Source organism: Chionomys nivalis, chromosome 7, assembly GCF_950005125.1.
Source record: "Chionomys nivalis chromosome 7, mChiNiv1.1, whole genome shotgun sequence".
NCBI classification, from domain to species: Eukaryota; Metazoa; Chordata; class Mammalia; order Rodentia; family Cricetidae; genus Chionomys; species Chionomys nivalis.
The window spans coordinates 39,915,175-39,935,892 of record NC_080092.1 but is presented as its reverse complement, the minus strand read 5'-3'; the positions used below and the strand labels follow the sequence as shown (position 1 = coordinate 39,935,892).

Sequence of the window (20,718 nt, the reverse complement as noted above, 5' to 3'; positions counted from 1 at the left end):
GGTTAAGGAAGCAATAGTTTGCCAACTGGAGGTGGTGCACGCCTTTAATTCCAGCACTCGGGAGGCAGAGGCAGGTGAATCTCTGAGTTCTAGGCCAGCCTGGTCTACAGAGTGAGTTCCAGGACAACCAGAACTACACAGAGAAACCTTGTCTCAAAAAACAAACGGACACGAGAAGTGGTAGTTTATGCCTATGATCCCAGAACATAGGAAGCTGAGGCTGGAGGATTGCCAAAAGTTCTAGGCCAGCCAGGGCTATATGGGAGATATTGTCTCAAAAATAAATAAATAAATAAATAAATAAATAAATAAATAAATAAATAAATAAATGTTTTAAGTAAATATAAAAAGAGGTTAAAAGATCAGTGAGATTGCTCAGTGGACAAAGCCCTGCCAGGCCTGGAGTCCCACCCCAGGACCCACATTCTGACCTTCACATGTGATCCAAGTGTACACACACGAATAAATAAATGTCACTGTTAAAATTAAAAGCAGTTTAAAATCCTGGCACCTACCTTCACTTAGCATCTGTCTCCTTCGTTGTAAATTTGGGTCAGATTCCTATATAACTGTACATAGGCATGTTTCTAATTCCAGGAGTGTCTGCCCTAGACAAAGACCAGCAAGACCACACTTCACCCAACCTGCCTCATCCCAAAGGCCTCTCTCCCCTAGAGAAGGACCAACCACACACATCAAGCCTGCATCATTGCCCAGCCCTCCCCCAGACCCAGTCCTTGTTTAAACCTGATGCTCTGGTCAGTGCCCTCAAAGACCGGAGAAATTTTTACCTCCCATATTCCAAATGACTGTTTTGGTAAAACTCCCTTTCTGCCTCTAGATACATGCCATGTTCTATTTGAGCATTTCAGTTTGTAGTAGCCAACAAAAAAGAAAAAAAAAAAGCCTGCTGTGTAAAGATTGCAGGTTTCTGTGTAGTGAAGGCAGAGCCAGGCCTTCACTAGCGAACACTCTGTCCTGAGTCAGCTCCAGTTCACTCCTGGAAACCTGTATTAAATCTGTTTTATTTACCTGTATTAGATTTCCCTTTCCCTTAGAATCTACTGAAGTCATATTTCAAATCTCCTTAGACTAATCAGAGACCTTTAAACTTCAAAACTCCTGGCATTAGATCTGGAAATGCAGTCCCATAATCTCAGCACTCAGGAAGCAGAGGCAACAGAATTGGCACAGGTTCAAGGCCAGTCTGGGCTATGTAGTAAGACTCTACCTTAAAAGAACCAAGTTAATTTCAAAAATGTTCCAACTTATACATCATCTGATTTCACAGAAAGGAAGAGATGCTTAGCTTGATTGAGGGGCTTGCCTCCCGGAGGCCACTGACCCCTCAGCCAGGATAAAGGATTCATCCCTCGTGGAGGCGTATGACTCTTCCGCCAGGATGAAGGGCTCATCCAGGAGGCTTTGCTCCTAAAGCCTTTGCTGGGATCATGGATCCATGTTGACACTGGTGAATGAAACAGAGACCGATGAACAAGTAAACAAGCATTCAAGAACCGGCAATGTAGCCGGGCAATGGTGGCGCATGCCTTTAATCCCAGCACTCGGGAGGCAGAGGCAGGCGGATCTCTGGGAGTTCGAGACCAGCCTGGTCTACAGAGCTAGTTCCAGGACAGGCTCCAAAGCCACAGAGAAACCCTGTATGTCAACACGTGGGAGGCAGAGGCAGGAGGATCTCTGTGAGTTTGCAGCCAGCCTAGTGAACACAGCAAGTCCTGGGCCAGACAGAGCTGCATAGAGAGTGGACCCTGTCTCAAAAAGTGTGTGTGTGGGAATGTCAGCTACCGTGGTGGCGCACCTGTACCCTAGCACCCAGAAGGTTGAGGCAAGAGGATCAAGGCCACCTTCGGCTACATATTGATTTCTAGGCCAGCCTGAGCTTTATAAGATTTTGTCTCTCCCCCCCCCCCAAAAAAATATATATGATTCTGAGAAACTGTGATAGTTATCATGAAAGAGCCCACTGAATACACTGGAGTTGGGCGGAGGGGATGGGGGAGACATACGCAGGGAGTCTCACAGGCAGGCAGGGAAGAAGGCCTCCCTGAGGAAGTGAAATTTAAACAGAGAAATGAGAAGTTGGGCAAGTACATTTCAAGCAGAGGCTAAAGATGCTCTTTTGTGCCGAGGTAATGAAAGGCCAGAGAGGCCGGGCGGTGGTGGCGCACGCCTTTAATCCCAGCACTTGGGAGGCAGAGGCAGGTGGATCTCTGTGAGCTCGAGACCAGCCTGGTCTACAAGAGCTAGTTCCAGGACAGGCTCCAAAACCACAGAGAAACCCTGTCTCGAAAAACCAAAAAAAATAAAAAAATAAAAAATTTAAAAAAAAAATAAAGAAAGAAAGGCCAGAGAAGCCGGGCGGTGGTGGCGCACGCCTTTAATCCCAGCACTTGGGAGGCAGAGGCAGGTGGATCTCTGTGAGCTCGAGACCAGCCTGGTCTACAAGAGCTAGTTCCAGGACAGGCTCCAAAACCACAGAGAAACCCTGTCTCGAAAAACCAAAAAAAATAAAAAAATAAAAAATTAAAAAAAAAAATAAAGAAAGAAAGGCCAGAGAAGCCGGGCGGTGGTGGCGCACGCCTTTAATCCCAGCACTTGGGAGGCAGAGGCAGGTGGATCTCTGTGAGTTCGAGACCAGCCTGGTCTACAGAGCTAGTTCCAGGACAGGCTCCAAAACCACAGAGAAACCCTGTCTCGAAAAACCAAAAAAAAAAAAAAGAAAGGCCAGAGAGATACAGAGAGGTGAGCCAGGAGACTGTAGAGGTTCAGGGCAAGAAGAGGCAGACCTGGGAGGCTGCATTCCAGTGCCCCCGGAAGTCCTGGCATTCCCACTCAGTAGAAGGAGCTGATTGAGATTGGGGGACAAAGTTGTGAGATGGTCTCACAGCACAGGCTAGCTTCAAATGTGAACTCCTGGTCCTCCTGTCTCCACGCTGGGCTTTCAGGTGTGTCTCAGCACAGCACATCCGGCTTGGTTTGTTTTTTAGACGTGACTTGGATCTCTATCGATATAAAGACAGAAATAATTTGAATTCTACTAAACTTGGTCTAAATAGGTAACTAGTTTTTCCCATAAGATAGATGGGTTTTGCAGACTGAGAATTAAGGGCACTGTAAAGATAGTCACACTGTGAAGTGAATATGGCACAAAGAAGAAAGTTGGTCCTGGCCTACATAGAGCTGGACCGATGGAAACACGGGCCAAAGGAAAGAGGCTAGTGAGAGGGAACCCTACCTGCTGGACTCTTGCCACTTGGATGTTCCCTTGCCCTCTGTGCACACACCAAACGCAGTCACTCATATTGTAGCCAAATCTTAAAACAAAAAAAAAAATTTATTTTTAAAAGACTTTTTAAATTATGTGTATTTGTGTGTATGTCCCTGTGAATGCATGCTCCTGCAGAAGTGAGAGGTATTGAATCCCCTGGAGCAAGAGCTACAGGAAAGAACCCGAGTAAGTTTAGGTGGTGCTGGAATTCAGGGCCTCTGTCTTGGTAGGCGGGTACCCTACCCACTGAGCTACACTGTCAGTGCCAGGACCCTGGCCATCCGGGAACCATATCTGATCAGTGCACAATAGGCTCATTATATAAATAGCCAAAGAATGGAGGAAAGTATATCGGTGTCTCTCAGAGATGAGGAAAACCCTGAACACATTGTACCCAACTGTGAAGTTAATTTTTAAGCAAGTGTTTTACTGAGCCCTGACTGTAATGTGACAAACTGGTCCAAGAAAAATATGACTAAGACACGATCTCTTGTTGGCTAAATAATGTATGACACATCTGTGACACAGCCTCACTGGGTGACCCTGGCTGCCCTCCAGTGCTCTGTCTTCCTCCCTCTCCTGAACTCTGGGCTCACGAGCAAGCACCATGACTCTTCAGGGTCCTATTAGGGAAACTCTCCACGTTCAAAAGTGAGAAATCAAGGTGTGATCCCAACACTGGGGAAGGGAGAGGCCTGAGGACCAGGGTCAAGGTCATCCTCTACAGATGGAGTTCCAGGCCAGTCTGGGTTACCTGAGACCCCGTCTCAAAAAAATTAATAAAACAGGGCTGAAGAGATAGCTCAGCTTTTACTGCTTTTCCAAGTTCAGTTCTAGGCACCCCAATCAAGCAGCTACTCCAGCTGTAAGTCAGTCCAGCTCTCTGCAGGCCCCTGTATCACGTGTGTACCTTCCCACACACAGACGCGCACACATACACATAGTAAAAGATATTTTTTAAAGCAGTATTAAAATATAACGAAGGACAGGGGAGTGTGCTCTGCTTCTGAAGGAGTTTGCAGAGTCCAGGCCTAGCATGCATGAGGCCATGTTGCACCTCAACTCCGCAGAAACCAACTCTGGCATATGCCTATAATCTCACCACTATTGGTGGTCAGGAGAATCGGGAACTCTGAGTCAAAGCCCCAGCCTGGCTACATGAGGACCTGTCCCTCAGAAAACTGGAATGGACTGGAGAGATGACTCAGTGATTAAGATGCTTGCTCTTCTAGAGGACCAGAATTTGGTTCCTAGCACCCACATGGAGTGACTCACCACTGCCTGTAACTCCAACACCAAGGAATCTGATACCCCTTCTGGGTTCCAGGGCATCGCAGTCATTTGACACAAACACACAGACAGTTTTAAAAATAAAATAGCATACTGGGCGGTGGTGGCACACGCCTTTAATCCCAACACTCGGGAGGCAGAGATAGGCAGATCTCTGTGAGTTAGAGGCCAGCCTGGTCTACAAGAGCTAGTTTCTAGTTTCATGACAGGCTCCAAAGCTACAGAGAAACCCTGTCTTGAAAAAAATAATAATAATAAAATAAAATAGCCTGGCACATGCCTTTAATCCCAGCAGAGATAGGCGGGTATCCATGAGTTCGAGGCCAGCCTGATCTGCAACAGGAGTTACACAGAGAAATTCTGTCAACCAAAAAAACAAAGAAAGAAAAAAGAATGACCCCTGTAATAAAGTGACAGGTGAGTGTGCCCTAATAGTTGTCTCTTTTTAAGTAATTTGTAGCCAGATTATGGTGCATGCCTGTGATCCCAACATCCTCAGCCAGCTGAAGTAAGAGGATCAGGAATTCAAGACTGGCTTTGACTTCTTTGTAAGTCTGAGGCCAGCCTGGGCTATTTAAAGCTGGAGAAATCCCTCAGAGGTTACAAGTACTTGCTGCTCTTGTAGAAGACCAGAATTCAGTTTCCAGCATCCACATGGGGCAGCTCACAACAACCTGTAAATCCAGTTCTGTGGGATAAGACGCCCTCTTGTGGGCTCTGGACCTACCTGCAGTCAAGTGCTGCACATCCAGACAAGCAGACACACAGGTATACAGCAGGTAAATTTAAAAAAGAAACTAAAGGTGGGAGCTACCACACCCACCTTTAATCCCGGCATTTAGGAGGCAGAGGCCACAAAGCGAGTTCCAGGACAGAAACAAACAAAAAATTAGGTAATACACTATGTATTTCTACATATTTTTATTTATTTATTTATTTATTTATTATGTATACAGTATTCTTCCTATGTGTATGCCTGAAGACCAGAAGAGGCCACCAGACCTCACTACAGATGGTTGTGAGCCACCATGTGGTTGCTGGGAATTGAACTCAGGACCTTTGGAAGAGCAGGCAATGCTCTTAACCGCTGAGCCATCTCTCCAGCCCCTTCTACATATTTTTAAAAGAGGGAGGAAGAAGGGAGGGAGAAGGGACTAAAGACCTCTGATCTGAAACCTTTGGATAACTGTGTGCCATCGTCTACTACCCACACCTTTGCCTCAGCCTGTCTTCCGTATGGTAATATGTTCTAAAATTGGAGAAGGCGAAAAAAAGTGCAATGGGGAGCAGAGTCTGGACCCGTGCCCTGTTTCCCCGCGCTGTCCTCTCTCATTAAGGACATGGCCTTCCAAAAGAAAGGCATCTCTTTCCAGCCCACGCAGACCTAAACTTTTTCTCATCACGTGCCTGGCCAGAGCCAGTCGGCAGCTCTGTAATGCGATCACCAGGGCCAGCCTCCCGACCCACCCAAGCAGAGCCGGGTGACAATAAGGTTAGCCTACTGAGCTACGCAGCAGCCACAGAAAAACAGAAAAGCGCTCTACAGGCTAGACCTGTGGCTCGGAGACAGAGACGCTTGGGAACGGCCCTCTGCAGAGGTGAGCAGGGAACTGTTGGGAGGGGACTATTTGGGAAAGCCAGGATACATCAAATCCCGCTCTGCCATCAGCCTGTCCTCCCCCCACCCCCCTCCTCCGCAGGTGAAGTGTGCCTGGGCTGTTCCCTACCTGTTCCTCAGAGTCAGCACCTCCTACCCATGTCTGCACCTTAATGTTGCTTTTCTCAAAACTGACGTGGTTCTAATGAACCGGGGCTACTTCCAAAGCTGCTAGGGAAACAGCTCCCAAAAGGGAAGTGAAACTGGAAGAGACTTCAGGGAGACAACCCTTGTCCTAGAAGGACGCGGCGAACTGCCACACTCTTGAGTCTCTGGAAGGATGTGTGGGCTGTGAACTGGTCAGCCAGGTCAAGGCGCCTTCAGTGCAACAGTGGCGTCAAGTTTCGGACGGATGATCAGAACGTCCGATAGTCCGAAGGAAGGACTCCCACCAAAGCAGCTGGGGAGAGATGGAGCAGCGGAGAAGTGCTTTTCAGAGGGCGCGGGGCGGGGTGGGGGGAGGGGGAGTTCCTAGGTACTTAAGCCAGGAGAGACAGGGTGCTGTCCTGTGGGAGTTGCTGTCAGTTTTTCTTGCAATTCCAAACAGATGTCACTGGCTGAGACAGATCAAGTCAATTTGATAAAATAAATGCCAAGAGGGTCTCCTGCTGCCTTTACCCAGCAAGTCACTAGCAGGAAGGAAAGGCATAGAAGTGCTCACCCACAAGCCCCAGGACATTCTGGGAGCCAAAAACAAAAAAAAAAAAAAAAATACTTTTCTTACTTGGGGCCCTGTGTTTATTTATTCAGCAAGTGCGTCCTGAATGTGGGCGGGATGCCAAGCTTGTGTTTGGTGCTTTGACACCACTACAGACACAACAGGCATACACTGGCTGTTGGTGATTTCATACAAGGGATAGAACTCAGGATCTTCCCGATGCTAAACCAATGCTCTACAGTCAAGCCACAGCCGTTTTTCTTTTCTTTCTTTCTTTCTTTTTTTTTCATTTAGTTTTATTTTGAGACAAGGTTTTGCCAAGTTGTCCAGGATGACTATGAACTGTGATCTTCCTGCTTTGGGATCCAAAGTAGGTGGATTCCAGAGGTACACAACCACACCCAGCTGGCCAGACATTCTTAAAGGACACTGCCCAAGGCGAGTCTCACCTTCCAGAGAGCGCTTCGGCTCCTCTCTTCAGTATCAGCCACCTTTTCCTGTAGCTCTTCTCAGACCAGGGCTGCTGCTGCTCTTGTGAACCCTCCCCTGCAGAAGTGCTCATCTAGGCTGCTGCTCCTGAGGCTGGTGACTGGCCAGGAGGCCCTCTTTACTGGCTGGCTCTTCTCTAGGATGCAAACAGCCTGCACAGAGGCTGGGGGTTGGCACAGCGCCATGTCAGTTGCTGGTTCTCTCATCGCCCCATTTGCGAAACAGAATTTCTTAAAGATCATGCAGCCTGAGAGAAAATGTTAAGAAGCTTGGCTTCCACTGGAGGCCTTGTAGGGTTTGGAGTGAATCACTTTAAAAACGATTTCTGGCCGAGCAGTGGTGGTGCATGCCTTTAATCCTAGCACTCGGGAGGCAGAAGCAGGCAGATCTCTGTGAGTTCGAGGTCACCCTGGTCTACAGAGCGAGTTCCAGATCAAGCCAGGACTACACAGAGAAACCCTGTCTTTAAAAAATAAAACAAACAAACAAACAAAAAAGACAGACAGGGTCTGGGTAGCCTCCTGCACTGGAAGCCAAGCTGGCCCCATCAATACTGTGTTTCTACCTGCCACAACAAGGAGGCTATTGGCCATGCCTGGAATTTTATGTAGGTTCTAGGGATTTGAACTTAGATCCTCATGCTTATACAACAAGCACTCTTTAAAAAAAAAAATATTTATTATGTATACAATGTTCTGTCTGTATGTATGCCTGCAGGCCAGAAGAGGGCACCAGACCTCATTACAGATGGTTGTGAGCCACCATGTGGTTGCTGGGAATTGAACTCAGGACCTTTGGAAGAGCAGGCAATGCTCTTAACTGCTGAGCCATCTCTCCAGCCCTACAACAAGTACTCTTACCCTCTGTGCCATCTTCCGAGCCCTGGAGTCACTTCTGCTTTCTGTCTCTACCTCCTACGCTACCAAACAGAGGCAGGACCAGGTGGCCATGAGGTCTGGGTCCACTTTTGAATTTAGGGATTTGGTTTGGTTTCTTTGATGTTTGTTGGGGACCCTTCCCCAGCCTCCTCGGTTATGGATAACCCTGGGTAGTGCCGCAGAAACAGGACACAGGGGATGCAGAGTAGGAGATACAGCTGCATACTTTATTGCAAAGCCAGTGCTCTTTTTATAATACTCAAATCACGATTCAAACTAGGTTCCCATAATACATGAAAATAGTTTCATAGACTAGTCACTTGGTTGCAACTAATTTCAAGAGCTTCATGCCCCAGCTAATCTAAACAAAAAGCTCGGTGTTATGCAAAAACCTCTTGTTGTAATATAATATGTAAAAACACCTCATCAGAAGACAAACCACAACCTAATCAGAGCCTTTGAACTACAGTGCACATCTGTGTTCTCAAGGACTGACCATTGGCAAGATACTCTACTGATGGGAGAGGTTTGCCTCCCCTGACTTGGTTTGCCAAGCCTGTCAGTGAGAATGCTACCTCAAGTCTCCCCTGCACAGAGTTTCTATGCAGTTCAAATTTGGCCCTCTACAGATGTTGACTGTTTTGTTGTTGTTGTTGTTGTTGTTTGGTTGTTTGTTTTGCTTTGTTTTCTTTTTTTTTTTTTTTTTTTTTGATTTTTCGAGACAGGGTTTCTCGTAGCTTTTGGTTCCTGTCCTGGAACTAGCTCTTGTAGACCAGGCTGGCCTCGAACTCTGCCTCCCGAGTGCTGGGATTAAAGGCGTGCGCCACCACCGCCCGGCTCTTGTTTTGCTTTGTTTTCTGAGACAAGGTCTTACCCGTAGTACGAGCCTCAAACTCATTAGGCAAGGCTACCTTTGAACACCTGACTCCTGCCCCGCCCTACCACACCCAGCTTGTTTTTGTTCTATAATACAAGATGCCAGTCCTGCCTGACCTGGAACTTACTGGATAGCCCAGGCTAGTCTGAAACTCTTCCAGTCTTCCCACCTCAGCCTCCCTTGAGGTATGAGGCAAGGCCAGTAATTTTGTTGAGACTGTTATTGCTTTGTTTTGTTTTGTTATTGCTTGTAAGAGTAAGTTATTAGGCCAGGTGTGATGGCACACACCTGTGACCCCAGCACTCAGGATGAGGTTGGCCTGGGCTACAAGGAGCCTATTGCAAAGACAAAGCTGGATACGGTGCTGTGCATTCATGATCCCAGCACTCATAAGTGGAGGCAGAGGAGTCAGTTCAAGACCTGGGCTGTCACTGCATCTCTCCAGAGGAAGGGACAGAAGGAATTGGACGAGCCCCTGGGGGCAGCCCAGAAGCAGTCCTTCTCGGTTGTCCATGTAGTTTTCTGTTCGTTTGTTTGTTTGTTTGTTTGTTTGTTTTAATATTTATTCACCTTTGTTTTATGTGTATGGGTATTTATTTAGGCTGCATGTATGTTTGTGGACCACGTGTATGCCTGGTGCCTTTGCAGACCAGAAGAGGGGATTGAATCCCCCGGAACTAGAATTAGATGTTTGTGTTATGAGTCCTTGCTGCTCTTGCAGAGGACCTGAGCTCTGTAGCACCCACATCAGACAGCGTCAGAGGAATCCAACGCTTTCTTCTAGCCTCCACAGGCATTATTTTCACATAAGGAAACCACGCACCCATACACATATGTAATTAAAAATAAAAAGAAAGTCTAGTGTAGTGGGGCACGCTTTTAATCCCAGCACTTGAGAGGCAGAGGCAGGCAGTTTGAGGCCAGCCTGGTCTACAGAGCAAGTTCCAAGACAGCCATGACTACACAGAGAAACTCCATCTTGAATACAAACAAAAAGTGTAAAAAGGATTAAAATAAGAGACGTAAAACTTGGAACTTGCCGGGCGGTGGTGGCACACGCCTTTAATCCCAGCACTTGGGAGGCAGAGGCAGGCGGATCTCTGTGAGTTCGAGACCAGCCTGGTCTACAAGAGCTAGTTCCAGGACAGGCTCCAAAGCCACAGAGAAACCCTGTCTCAAAAAAACAAAAAAACAAAAAAAAAAAACAAAACTTGGAACTTACTTGATTAGTAAAGGCGCTCATAGTCGTGCCCAACAGTCCTAGTTTCGACCCCAGAATCCGCAAGGTAGAAGGAGAGAACTGACTCCTAAAGTTGCCCTCTGACCTGCATGTGCACACACACCAGACACACACACACAAATATGTTAGTTAAAATGTAATAGAGCAATCTCTGTGAGTTCGAGGCCAGCCTGGTCTACAAAGGGAGTTCCAGGACAGGCTCCAAAATCACAGAGAAACCCTGTCTTCAAAAACCAAAAAAAAAAAAAAAAAAAAAAAATGTAATAGAGCAGCCGGGCGATGGTGGCGCATGCCTTTAATCCCAGCACTCGGGAGGCAGAGGCAGGCGGATCTCTGGGAGTTCGAGACCAGCCTGGTCTACAGAGCTAGTTCCAGGACAGGCTCCAAAGCCACAGAAAAACCCTGTCTCGAAAAACCAAAAAAAAAAAAAAAAAAAGAAAAGTAATAGAGCATTTTAATATAAATGATATCCACTTACACAGGACAGCACACACCATAACTACATAAGCCATGCTGCAGGGAGACCACTCTGTGGGCACAAAGAAAGATTTATTGGGGATCAAACAGGGGGCAGAGGGAAGAACAAAAGGTTGATAAGGCAAGGAGGTTTTATGTGTCATTTAGCAGGGTGGGGATCTGAGCTGCAACAGGCTGTCCAGATCTGGGTCCCTTGCCTGAGGTAGCTGGCTTTTGGGGGAAGGTTAAGGTTAACACATCCCTGGAGGATTAAGGGTGGTTCCTAGCAAAGAGGTGTTAAGTTGGGAGCATAGCCCCCAGCCCCTGGCATCCATCCCAGCCTCCCTGGCCTGGGAGTTGCTTTAGTCTGGACTCCAAATCCCAGCATGCCAGGTCAGGGGGAGGGTCAGGACCACTCCCACAGGGTATTTAAGTGGCCACTCAGAGGAGAAACACGTGGTTTTCGGGTCTGCATGGGCTCCCTGTTGTCCCATCTCCCCGCCATGCGCTCGGCCATCCACCCGAGAGCATCTTAATAAAACTATGGGCATTTTGATTTGACCTAATTGGATTTCTTTGCACCGGTGGAGCTGCCCTTTTCTTACTATTTTTACTTAACAATAGGGGCCCCTTAAAATATCTGTTTTTAGAAGCCAGGTGGTGGCACACACCTTTAATCCTAGCACTTGGGAGGCAGAAGCAAGTGGATCTCAGAGTTCAAGACCATCCTGGTCTACAGAGCGAGTTCCTGGACAGCCAGGGCTGCACAGGGAAGCTCGGGGGCGGGGGGACCTATTTTTCTAGTAAACAGAGTCCTCCCCTTATGCTTGACAATCATTTGTTTACATTATCACCACCCAGCTAGTCCTTAGATTCTTAAGACATAATTTTTCTAAACTGAGTTTGTTTGTTTGTTTGTTTAAATTAGCCAGCACAGCTCCCGCCATCTGCTTCCTACACACCAATGCTAAAAGTATTAAATTTGGAAAAATTGCAAGCCAGGTTCTCTAGAATCATCTTGGCCGGGTGTTAGTCCCACGCACTTGCCTTTAACTAATCCCAGTACTCAGGTAGGAGAGGCAAGTGGACCTCTGTGAGTTCAAGGCCAGCCTGGTCTACAAGAGCGAGTTCCTGGACAGGCTCCAAAGCTACAGAGAAACCCTGTCTCGAAAACCCAAAACCAAGCCGGGCGATGGTGGCGCACGCCTTTAATCCCAGCACTCGGGAGGCAGAGACAGGTAGATCTCTGTGAGTTTGAGACCAGCCTGGTCTACAGAGCTAGTTCCAGGACAGGCTCCAAAGCCACAGAGAAACCCTGTCTCGAAAAACCAAAAAAAACCAAAAAAGAAAAACCAAAACCAGAAACCTCAGTTTTTAGTGCGTATTATTGTACCTTGTCCTCTCTTTTCAGAACGTGTCCTGTACCCTAAATGGTGCTCACTCTTCTAAACACTGTGTCCGGAAAAGTTAGATAATACTATTTTGTAAATTATGAACAAGGAATGTCTTTTTTTTCTTTAAATTTATTTTTTTTAATATTTATTTATTATTTATGTATACAATATTCTGTCTGTGTGTATGCCTGCAGGCCAGAAGAGGGCACCAGACCCCATTACAGATGGTTGTGAGCCACCATGTGGTTGCTGGGAATTGAACTCAGGACCTTTGGAAGAGCAGGCAATGCTCTTAACTTCTGAGCCATCTCTCCAGCCCCCTTTTCTTTAAATTTAAAGAATCTTGCTTATCCCAGACCAGCCTCAAACCAGATAAGCCACTACCGCTGACCTTGAAGGTCTTTTGTTTGTTTTATCTTTGTTTTTGTTTTTCCAATTTGGTTTGTGTTTTTTTTTTTTTTTTTTTTTTTTTTGTTTTTTTTTTTTTTGGTTTTTCGAGACAGGGTTTCTCTGTGGTTTTGGAGCCTGTCCTGGAACTAGCTCTGTAGACCAGGCTGGTCTCGAACTCACAGAGATCCGCCTGCCTCTGCCTGGTTTGTGTTTTTGAAATAGGGTTTCTCTGTGAAGCTCTGGTTGTCCTGGAACTCACTCTGTAGACCAGGCTGGCCTCATACTCAGAGAGCTGCCCGCCTCTGCCTCCCAAGTGCTTGCCACACCCTGGTTTGTTTGTTTTTTTGTTTTTGTTTGTTTGTTTTTAAATGTGTATTTGAGCATGTAGGGGTGTGCAGGAGTACAACCTCGAGTGTCCATCTCATCTTCTACCTTGTGAGACACCGGGTCTCTCTTGTCTTTCAGCATTGTTTGTATACCCCAGGCTGGCTTCTGGGGATTTCACTGTCCCTCCCTGTCTCCAGGGCTACAGATGTGCACTATTGTGTCTGGCTTTTAGGTGGATCCTAACGATCTGAATTCAGGTCGTTACATTTGAGCAGCAAGCAGTTTGCCGGCTGAACCAAAACTTGTGATCCTCCTGCCTCTGCTTCCTAAGTGCTGGGATTATAGACATTTACCACTACACCCAATATACACAATACCAGGGCTGGAAAACAGGACTTAAGGCCCTCAACCCCTGAACACATAACATTGCTTGAACAAAATGATGAACACGCTAGAGAAGCATGCTCTGCTGACGCAACACACACTAGTGCATTGCTCATGGCCAGCAGGCCCGTCTCCCGCGCACCTTTCAGTACGGGACACTCACCCTTGCCTTCAAGAAGTTCTATACTTGGTCAGATGATACGATAAACACCAAATTCAAGTTCTGCCACTAAATCTCTGTCAAATTGGAGTCCAACTTGGATCTTCCTGGGCTCCTACTGGATCCCTAATCCATGTGATCACCAGGAAAAGGAATCAGATGAGATGAAGGGGCTACCACAGACAGAGTACATCACAGCATTCCTCAGGAGAGGTGGTAGACTTGAACACTCTAAAGAGTGCAATGCCAGAGAGACCACTGTGCTGATGGATATTTTTAGCCAGGCTTTGTTTCTATTTTTTTTTTTTTTTTTTTTTTTGTTTTTTTTTTTTGTTTTTCGAGACAGGGTTTCTCTGTGGTTTTGGAGCCTGTCCTGGAACTAGCTCTTGTAGACCAGGCTGGTCTCGAACTCACAGAGATCCGCCTGCCTCTGCCTCCCAAGTGCTGGGATTAAAGGCGTGCGCCACCACCGCCCGGCTTTTGTTTCTATTTCTTAAAGTCTTCATACAGGTGGACAGGGGCTGTTTCCTGACCAGGTGGTTGACAGGCCCCACTTGGATTAACTCTTATTTATTTGTTTGTTTGTTTTTCAAGACAAGGTTTCTCTGTGTAGCTTTGGAGCCTGTCCTGGAACTACCTCTTGTAGTCCAGGCTGGCCCCAAACTCACAGAGATCTACCTGCATCTGCCACCCTAGTACTGGGATTAAAGGCATGCACCACCTGGCAATAAATTTTTTTTAACTTAAAAGTAAAGAAAAATAATTTAGCCATCAAGAAGAAGAGAGGAAACATTTTAAAAAGAGATGTTGCTGGTTATGGTGGCATATTCCTTTAATCCCAGCACTCAGGAGGCAGAGGCAGGAGAATCTCTGTGAGTTCCAGGTCACATAGAGCTACATAGTTAAAGCCCATCTCAAAAAAAAAAAAGAAAGAAAAGAAAGGAAGGAAGGAAGAAAGAAAGAAGAAAAGAAAGTTTTAAATATTTATAAATATTATAATTTTATTTGTCAAAATGCCTCATTTGAACTGAATTGTTGACAAACAATGTGAAGGCATTCTGTGTTCGAGGGCCCCCAGCTTCCTTTCTCCCCTGGGAGCTTGTCCCTAGAAACTTTCTCTGCCCTCATAAAATGAAGATTCGTCTGTACCAGGCAGAGAAGGATTCAGGAAGCAAAGTGCTTGACATAAATACCATGAACTATGCCTCCTCCTCAGGGACTCTGGTACCCGGTCACCACCGCCAGAGACAGTTCATGGGCGCGTTGGCATAGCTCAACAAAAACCAGCATGTTAGGAAACCCTTGCCGGTCAGTAGATAAACTCCACTACTCTCATAGCCCAGGGCCTTCCCACACAGGAGGAAAGCCTTAGTTAGCCCTTTGTCCTGAAGTGTGTCTGGCGGAGTCCAGCCTCAGCACCTCCTCTTCCCTCGTTCCCAGCAGTGCCTGGTTCCCCAAACTCAGCTCTGCCTCTTAAATGACCATAGCTGTCACAGCCCCAGAGATGGGGGGTCTCAGTAGCCATCGGCACCCCAGAGAGTCCACTTCTATCCACACGTAATATAGGCCCTGTGATAACCTCTCCCCTGGGTCCTTCCTTCTGTTTTCCCCATCTCGGAACCACCATCCTCTCAAATGATGGTGTCAACTTTGATAGATTCCATCTGAGAGAGACCCTGGGACTTGTCTTCCTGTTTGGGCTTTTTTTTTTTTTTTTTTTTTTTTAAACCAAACACAGTGGTCTCCAGTTCATCCCATCCCTCTTACTGAGAATGACAGGGTTCTCCTTGTCTCTGTTTTGATTTGTCCGCTCGTTATTGAACAATCAAGTTGTCCCTTCCTTCCTTCTCTCCTTCCTTGTGAGTGGAATAGTGGAGATTAAATTCAGGATCTCATATGTAGGAGAGATACTCTGTTATAGAGCTGCACCCCACACTCCCTTTATTTTTTTTTAAAGAAAAGCATTGCTTTTTTCTAGAATAAAATCATTTTATTTTAATTAACTCACAAATAAAACACCACACAGCTGGCTCAAAGAAGCCAAACACGCCGGGCGGTGGTGGCGCACGCCTTTAATCCCAGCACTTGGGAGGCAGAGGCAGGTGGATCTCTGTGAGTTCGAGACCAGCCTGGTCTACAGAGCTAGTTCCAGGACAGGCTCCAAAACCACAGAGAAACCCTGTCTCGAAAAACCAAAAAAAAAAAAAAAAAAAAAAAAAAAAAAAAAAAAAAAAAGAAGCCAAACACTTGGACATTCCAACTCTACAAATCTCAGTGACTCCCAAACAGTGGCGCTGCCTTCCATGGCCACTGAAGCGACGGAGCTGTTACTAATGAAATTTGGTTTGCCTTCACACTTCCACTACCAATCAATCAGGCTCCTACCCTAAAGGAACTCGTCCATCAGAGCTTACCTTCCATATCTTCAGTTTGACAGAAGGTTTCCGTTTTTGGTCAGGCTAACCTTGCATCTGAAAGTCTACACTGCCTCAGCACCCTGTTGAAACCAAGTCCTTCAGATTGCTGCTCTGCCAGCCAGGCTCCCTGGTAAGGGATGTCAGGCTTTCTGGGTTCAGCATCACTGCCACTCCACAGAGTTTTGAGACTCACTATGCCTGGCTCATTTTTTATATACAGAATTTCATATACGAGCTTATGTTAGAGAACAAAAACATCTGAAGAAGTGCAATGGAAACATGCATGCGGTACAGACTATACATGCAGGAAAACACTGGTGCGTGTAAGATAAATTTATAATAATAAGAAGTGCACTCACAGACACACATCATACAGACACACAAAAAATATATACATTTAAAAAAAAAACTGGAGGGACTGAGCAATGGCTCAACAGTTAAGAGCACTGGCTGCTCTTGGAGAGGACCTGGGTTTGCTTCCCAGCACACCCATGGCGGCTCACAACCATCCCTAATTCCAGTTCCAGAGAATCTGACACACTCTTCTACACTACATGGGCACCGGACATACAAAATATTCATACACATAAAATGATCTTAAAAGATATTTAAAAAAAAAAAAACTGGATTTTAGTTGCATCCCACGAAAAACTTCCAGAGAGGAGAGCTGTGTCCTCAAAGTGTGCTGTGTCTCCATGGAAACTGAAAATGTCAGGAAGGAATATCTCCAATGGTAGTCACTGCATTCACATAGCTGAATCTTACATCTATCTTGACACAAAGGTCTCCTGTAGCTTTGACTGCCTACAAACTCCCTAAGTAACGGAGGATGACCTTGAACTACCAATCCTCCTGCCTCCACTTCCCAGGTGCAAACCCAGGGCTTCAAGCATGCTAGGTGAGCACTCTACCCACTCGGCTACACTACCCCCTTTAAATCTTGACTGAAACCACAGATGGGGCCTGGCTAAAGCTCAGACTCTACTGTATACACTAAAACCCAGTCTGGGTCACTTGAGGCAGTACACACATGTAACCCCAGTGCTCGGGAGGCTGAAACCAGAGAGAGTTTGAAGCAAACCATCTGAAGGAACCAGTTCTCTGTGGGCTTGGAGGCATATGCCTAAGGGTGGGAGAACCCTGGGCACTCAAGGGCTTCTGCCCCCTTCAGCAGTTTCTTAGCACCGGTCCACTCATTTGTTGTTTTTTTTTTTTAAGTCATTTATTAATTCATCATTTTTTTTTTTTTAAGTTTTTCGATATAGGGTTTCTCTGTGGTTTTGGAGCCTGTCCTGGAACTAGCTCTTGTAGACCAGGCTGGTCTCGAACTCACAGAGATCCACCTGCCTCTGCCTCCCAAGTGCTGGGATTAAAGGCGTGCGCCACCACCGCCCGGCTAATTCATCATTTTTTGAAAAAGATTTATGGGAGCTCAGAAGTTAAGAGCACTGGTTGCTCTTCCAGAGGAGCTGAGTTCAATTCCCAGCAACCACATGGCGGCTCACAACCATCCGTAATGAGATCTCGTGCCCTCTTCTGGCCTGCAGGCAGAACACTGTATACACAATAAAGAAATCTTTAAAAAAGAAGGAAAGCTTGAAAAAGATTTGTTTGCTTTTAATTATTTGCTTCTCTGTGGGCATGCATGCACACAGGCGTGGGGAGATCAGAAGAGGGCTCCTCCAGCGCCGGAGTTGCAGGCCCCTGTGCCAGCAAGCTCTGGCTGGACAGCTCAGTCATCTCTTCAGCCCCAGTTTTCAATATTTGCTTGTTTGTCTACTTATTTGTTTGTTGGTTTTTTGAGACAGGCTTTACCAGTAGCTATGGAGCCAGTCCTGAAACTCACTCTGTAGACCAGGCTGGCCTTGAAGTCACAGAGGTCCACTTGCCTCTGCCTCCTGCCTCTGTTGGAATTAAAAGTGTGCACCACCACTGCCCAGAAGTTTTTAATTTTTTGAGACAGAGTTTTACTGTTTCCAGGCTGGCATGGAATTCACTATGCGGACCAGACTGTCCTTGACACTGACCTTCGGTCTCTCAAGTGTTGGGAAGACAGGTGCGTCTCACCTAGCCACTAGCTTGACTCTTCTGAAGGAGATTTTTGGAAAGAATGGGTTTCTACGCCTAAATTGAAGGTTGGCCTTGGTCCACACCTCCAGGATTTACCACAGCCCCCGTCAGTCTGCAGTGAGTCCTTCACAAAAGCTTCTGGAAGGTGTGGATGAACTCTGGAAGGTCAAAGGCCGCACCTCACAAGCTCTTGGTGAAGATAATGGCGCTGATTAGTTGGGGAGGACGTTGAGGGAAGACCCTGACTTCCCTGTGTGGTGTTGCAAGAGTTCTGGAAGCTCAAAGAACAAATACTCCAAACCTACCTCCCGCCTCCTCCGGAGTGAGAGGGTCATCCTGTCCGTGTTGGTCACCTCATACTGCCTGACAGCACCAGAGAGAAAACTGAGCCAGTGCTTTGCTGCAGCAGCCACCTGGACACGGACCCCCACCCGGCAGCTTGAAGTGTTTGTCACGAGACTCGGTCCAAAAGTCCCCACACTCCTGCCGCCCTGCGCTTCACTTTTTCAGATGCCCAGACAGCAAACAAACTATGGGACTGGGAAGGACCTACCTTACTCAGAGTCCTGGTGGGGTGTGAAGGGAGTTTCTCTGACCTTCCCTGTTCATTTGGGGACAAGACCAGACCAGGGTAGAATCACAGAGCCTTCTCAGGTCAACAGAGCAAAAAAAACGAAAAATAAAATAAAATAAAACAGTGATTTAAAGGAAAAACACCTGGGCGGGGGATGTGGTTCAGATAGAGAGGGCTCACCTAGCAAGCATGAAACCCTGCGTTTGATCCCAACACTGCACAAACTAAGGGCAGTGGCTTCTGCCTGGAATCCCAGTCCGTGGGTGACAAAGGCAGGAGGAACAGAAGTTCAAGGTTGTGTTTAGTGCTGTCTCGGGCTACTAAAGCCCTGCCTCAAAAGTCTCGCTTCACTTTCCTGCCAGACACCAGCTTGTTGACGTGATGGCCAGATGCATCTACCTTAGCTTTGGACCAAGGCTTCAGTCCTGGAGTGCCGTTGAAGAGGGTCCCCAATGCTTTCTTGTGGCATAGATACGACTCTGCAAGGTCCTATCACCAGCTCCCTCATCCCTGCATGGCACACCTTCAGGAGAGCTCCCCAACGGGCGGCGGAGAAGCAGTCCAGCAGCCTACCCCACGTCAAGCATCCTTGTTGCCCTTTTTCTAGGTTCCTTCCCCTTGTTCCCCTTCGGGTTAGGAGACCTGAAATCCCTGCAGCTGGGTATGGCTCCAGACAACAGGGTGGGCACTGGGCTGATGGGTGACCTATTCCTCTGGGCTGGTCTGCTAGCCTTGTGAATCAGACCGTGCTGATTCAGAGATGAGACAAGGAGAAATTGCTCCCTATTTTTCGGCGAGAGTTGGTGTGCACGCAAGTGTGTCTGTGGAGTCCGCGGTTGAAGTTGGGTGTCTTTCTCAACCACTCTTCACCTTATTATTACTGTGTAGCCTGGCTGCCTCCCAATATTGTAATTAAAAGTTAAAGGAGTAGCCGGGCGGTGGTGGCGCACGCCTTTAATCCCAGCACTTGGGAGGCAGAGGCAGGCGGATCTCTGTGAGTTCGAGACCAGCCTGGTCTACAAGAGCTAGTTCCAGGAAAGGCTCCAAAACCACAGAGAAACCCTGTCTCGAAAAACCAAAAAAAAAAAAAAAAAAAAAAAAAAAGTTAAAGGAGTACACCATCGTGCCAGACTATCCACCTTCGTTTTTGAAGCAGAATCACTCAGAATTTTTCTGGGTTTTTCTGATTCAGTTAGACTGGCCAACCGGCCAATGAGCCCCAGGTGTCTGTTTGTCCTTGCCACCCTAGCATTGAGATGACAACTGTGTACCATCATACCTGGATCCAACTGAAAATTTCTTACAAGCTGGGCCATGGTGGCACACACCTTTAATCCCAGCACTTAGGAAGCAGAGGCAGATGGATCTCTATGAGTTTGAGGCCAGCCTGGTTGGCAGAAGAGTGAGTTCTAGGATGGCCTGGGCTATACAGAGAAACCTAGTTTCAAAAAAAAAAAATTGCATTTAAAAAAAGCCAGGTGGTGGTGGCACACACCTTTAGTCCCAGCATACGGGAGGCAGAGGGAGGCGGATCTGTGAGTTCGAGACCAGCCTGGTTGACAGGTACCAAAGCTACAGAGAAACCTTGTCTCAAAAATACAAAAACAAAACAAAACAAAAAAAAAACCGAAAACAAAACAAAACTTTCTTACTTTCTTACTCTGGGGGCTGGAGAGATGGCTCAGAAATTAAGAGCACTGGCTGCTCTTCCAAAGGTCCTGAGTTCAATTCCCAGCAGCCACATGGTGGCTCACAACCATCTGTAATGAGATCCGGTGCCCTCTTCTGTTGTGCAGGCATACATGCAGACAGATCACTGTATATATAATAAATAAATGAATAAATCTTTAAAAATAAGCAAACAAAACTCTCTTCCTCTGAACCCCGGGATTACAGTTATTACTGCATTGCCTTGCCTACTGTTGGGTTGAAAGCCAGAACTTCCTGAGTACCACATGCCTGAGCCTGTCACTAAGCCAGCCTCGTGTTCCATTTTCACAGTGGCTGTCCTAGCCCGTGTGAGGTGACAGCTCTGTCATAAAACAAACAGCACAGTCATTAGCCAGGCCGGGGGCAAATCATGGCAGGCAGGCACCAGACCCTGAGGGCCTCTTGCAGTCCCAGGCTGACCCTCCCAGAGAACGGTGACTCCTAGTCAGCTACTGAGA

The 20,718-nt window shown here is 46.9% G+C and overlaps 1 protein-coding gene across 4 annotated transcripts in view; it reads left to right on the top strand.

Annotated features, from left to right (window-relative positions):
- Positions 1 to 6,012: 6,012 nt before the first annotated feature.
- The window catches only part of Faxdc2 (fatty acid hydroxylase domain containing 2), a 29,352-nt gene continuing 14,646 nt past the window's right edge, over positions 6,013 to 20,718 (top strand). Inside the window, exon 1 of one of the 4 annotated variants that reach the window (XM_057775800.1) lies at positions 6,013 to 6,177. In XM_057775800.1, coding sequence (XP_057631783.1) covers positions 6,015 to 6,177 — 163 coding nt within the window. In that variant the 5' untranslated portion in view covers positions 6,013 to 6,014. Of the gene's footprint in view, positions 6,178 to 18,658; positions 19,037 to 19,090; positions 19,212 to 20,718 lie in introns of those variants that run through there. The other 3 variants (XM_057775799.1, XM_057775801.1, XM_057775798.1) reach the window with 3 other exon arrangements.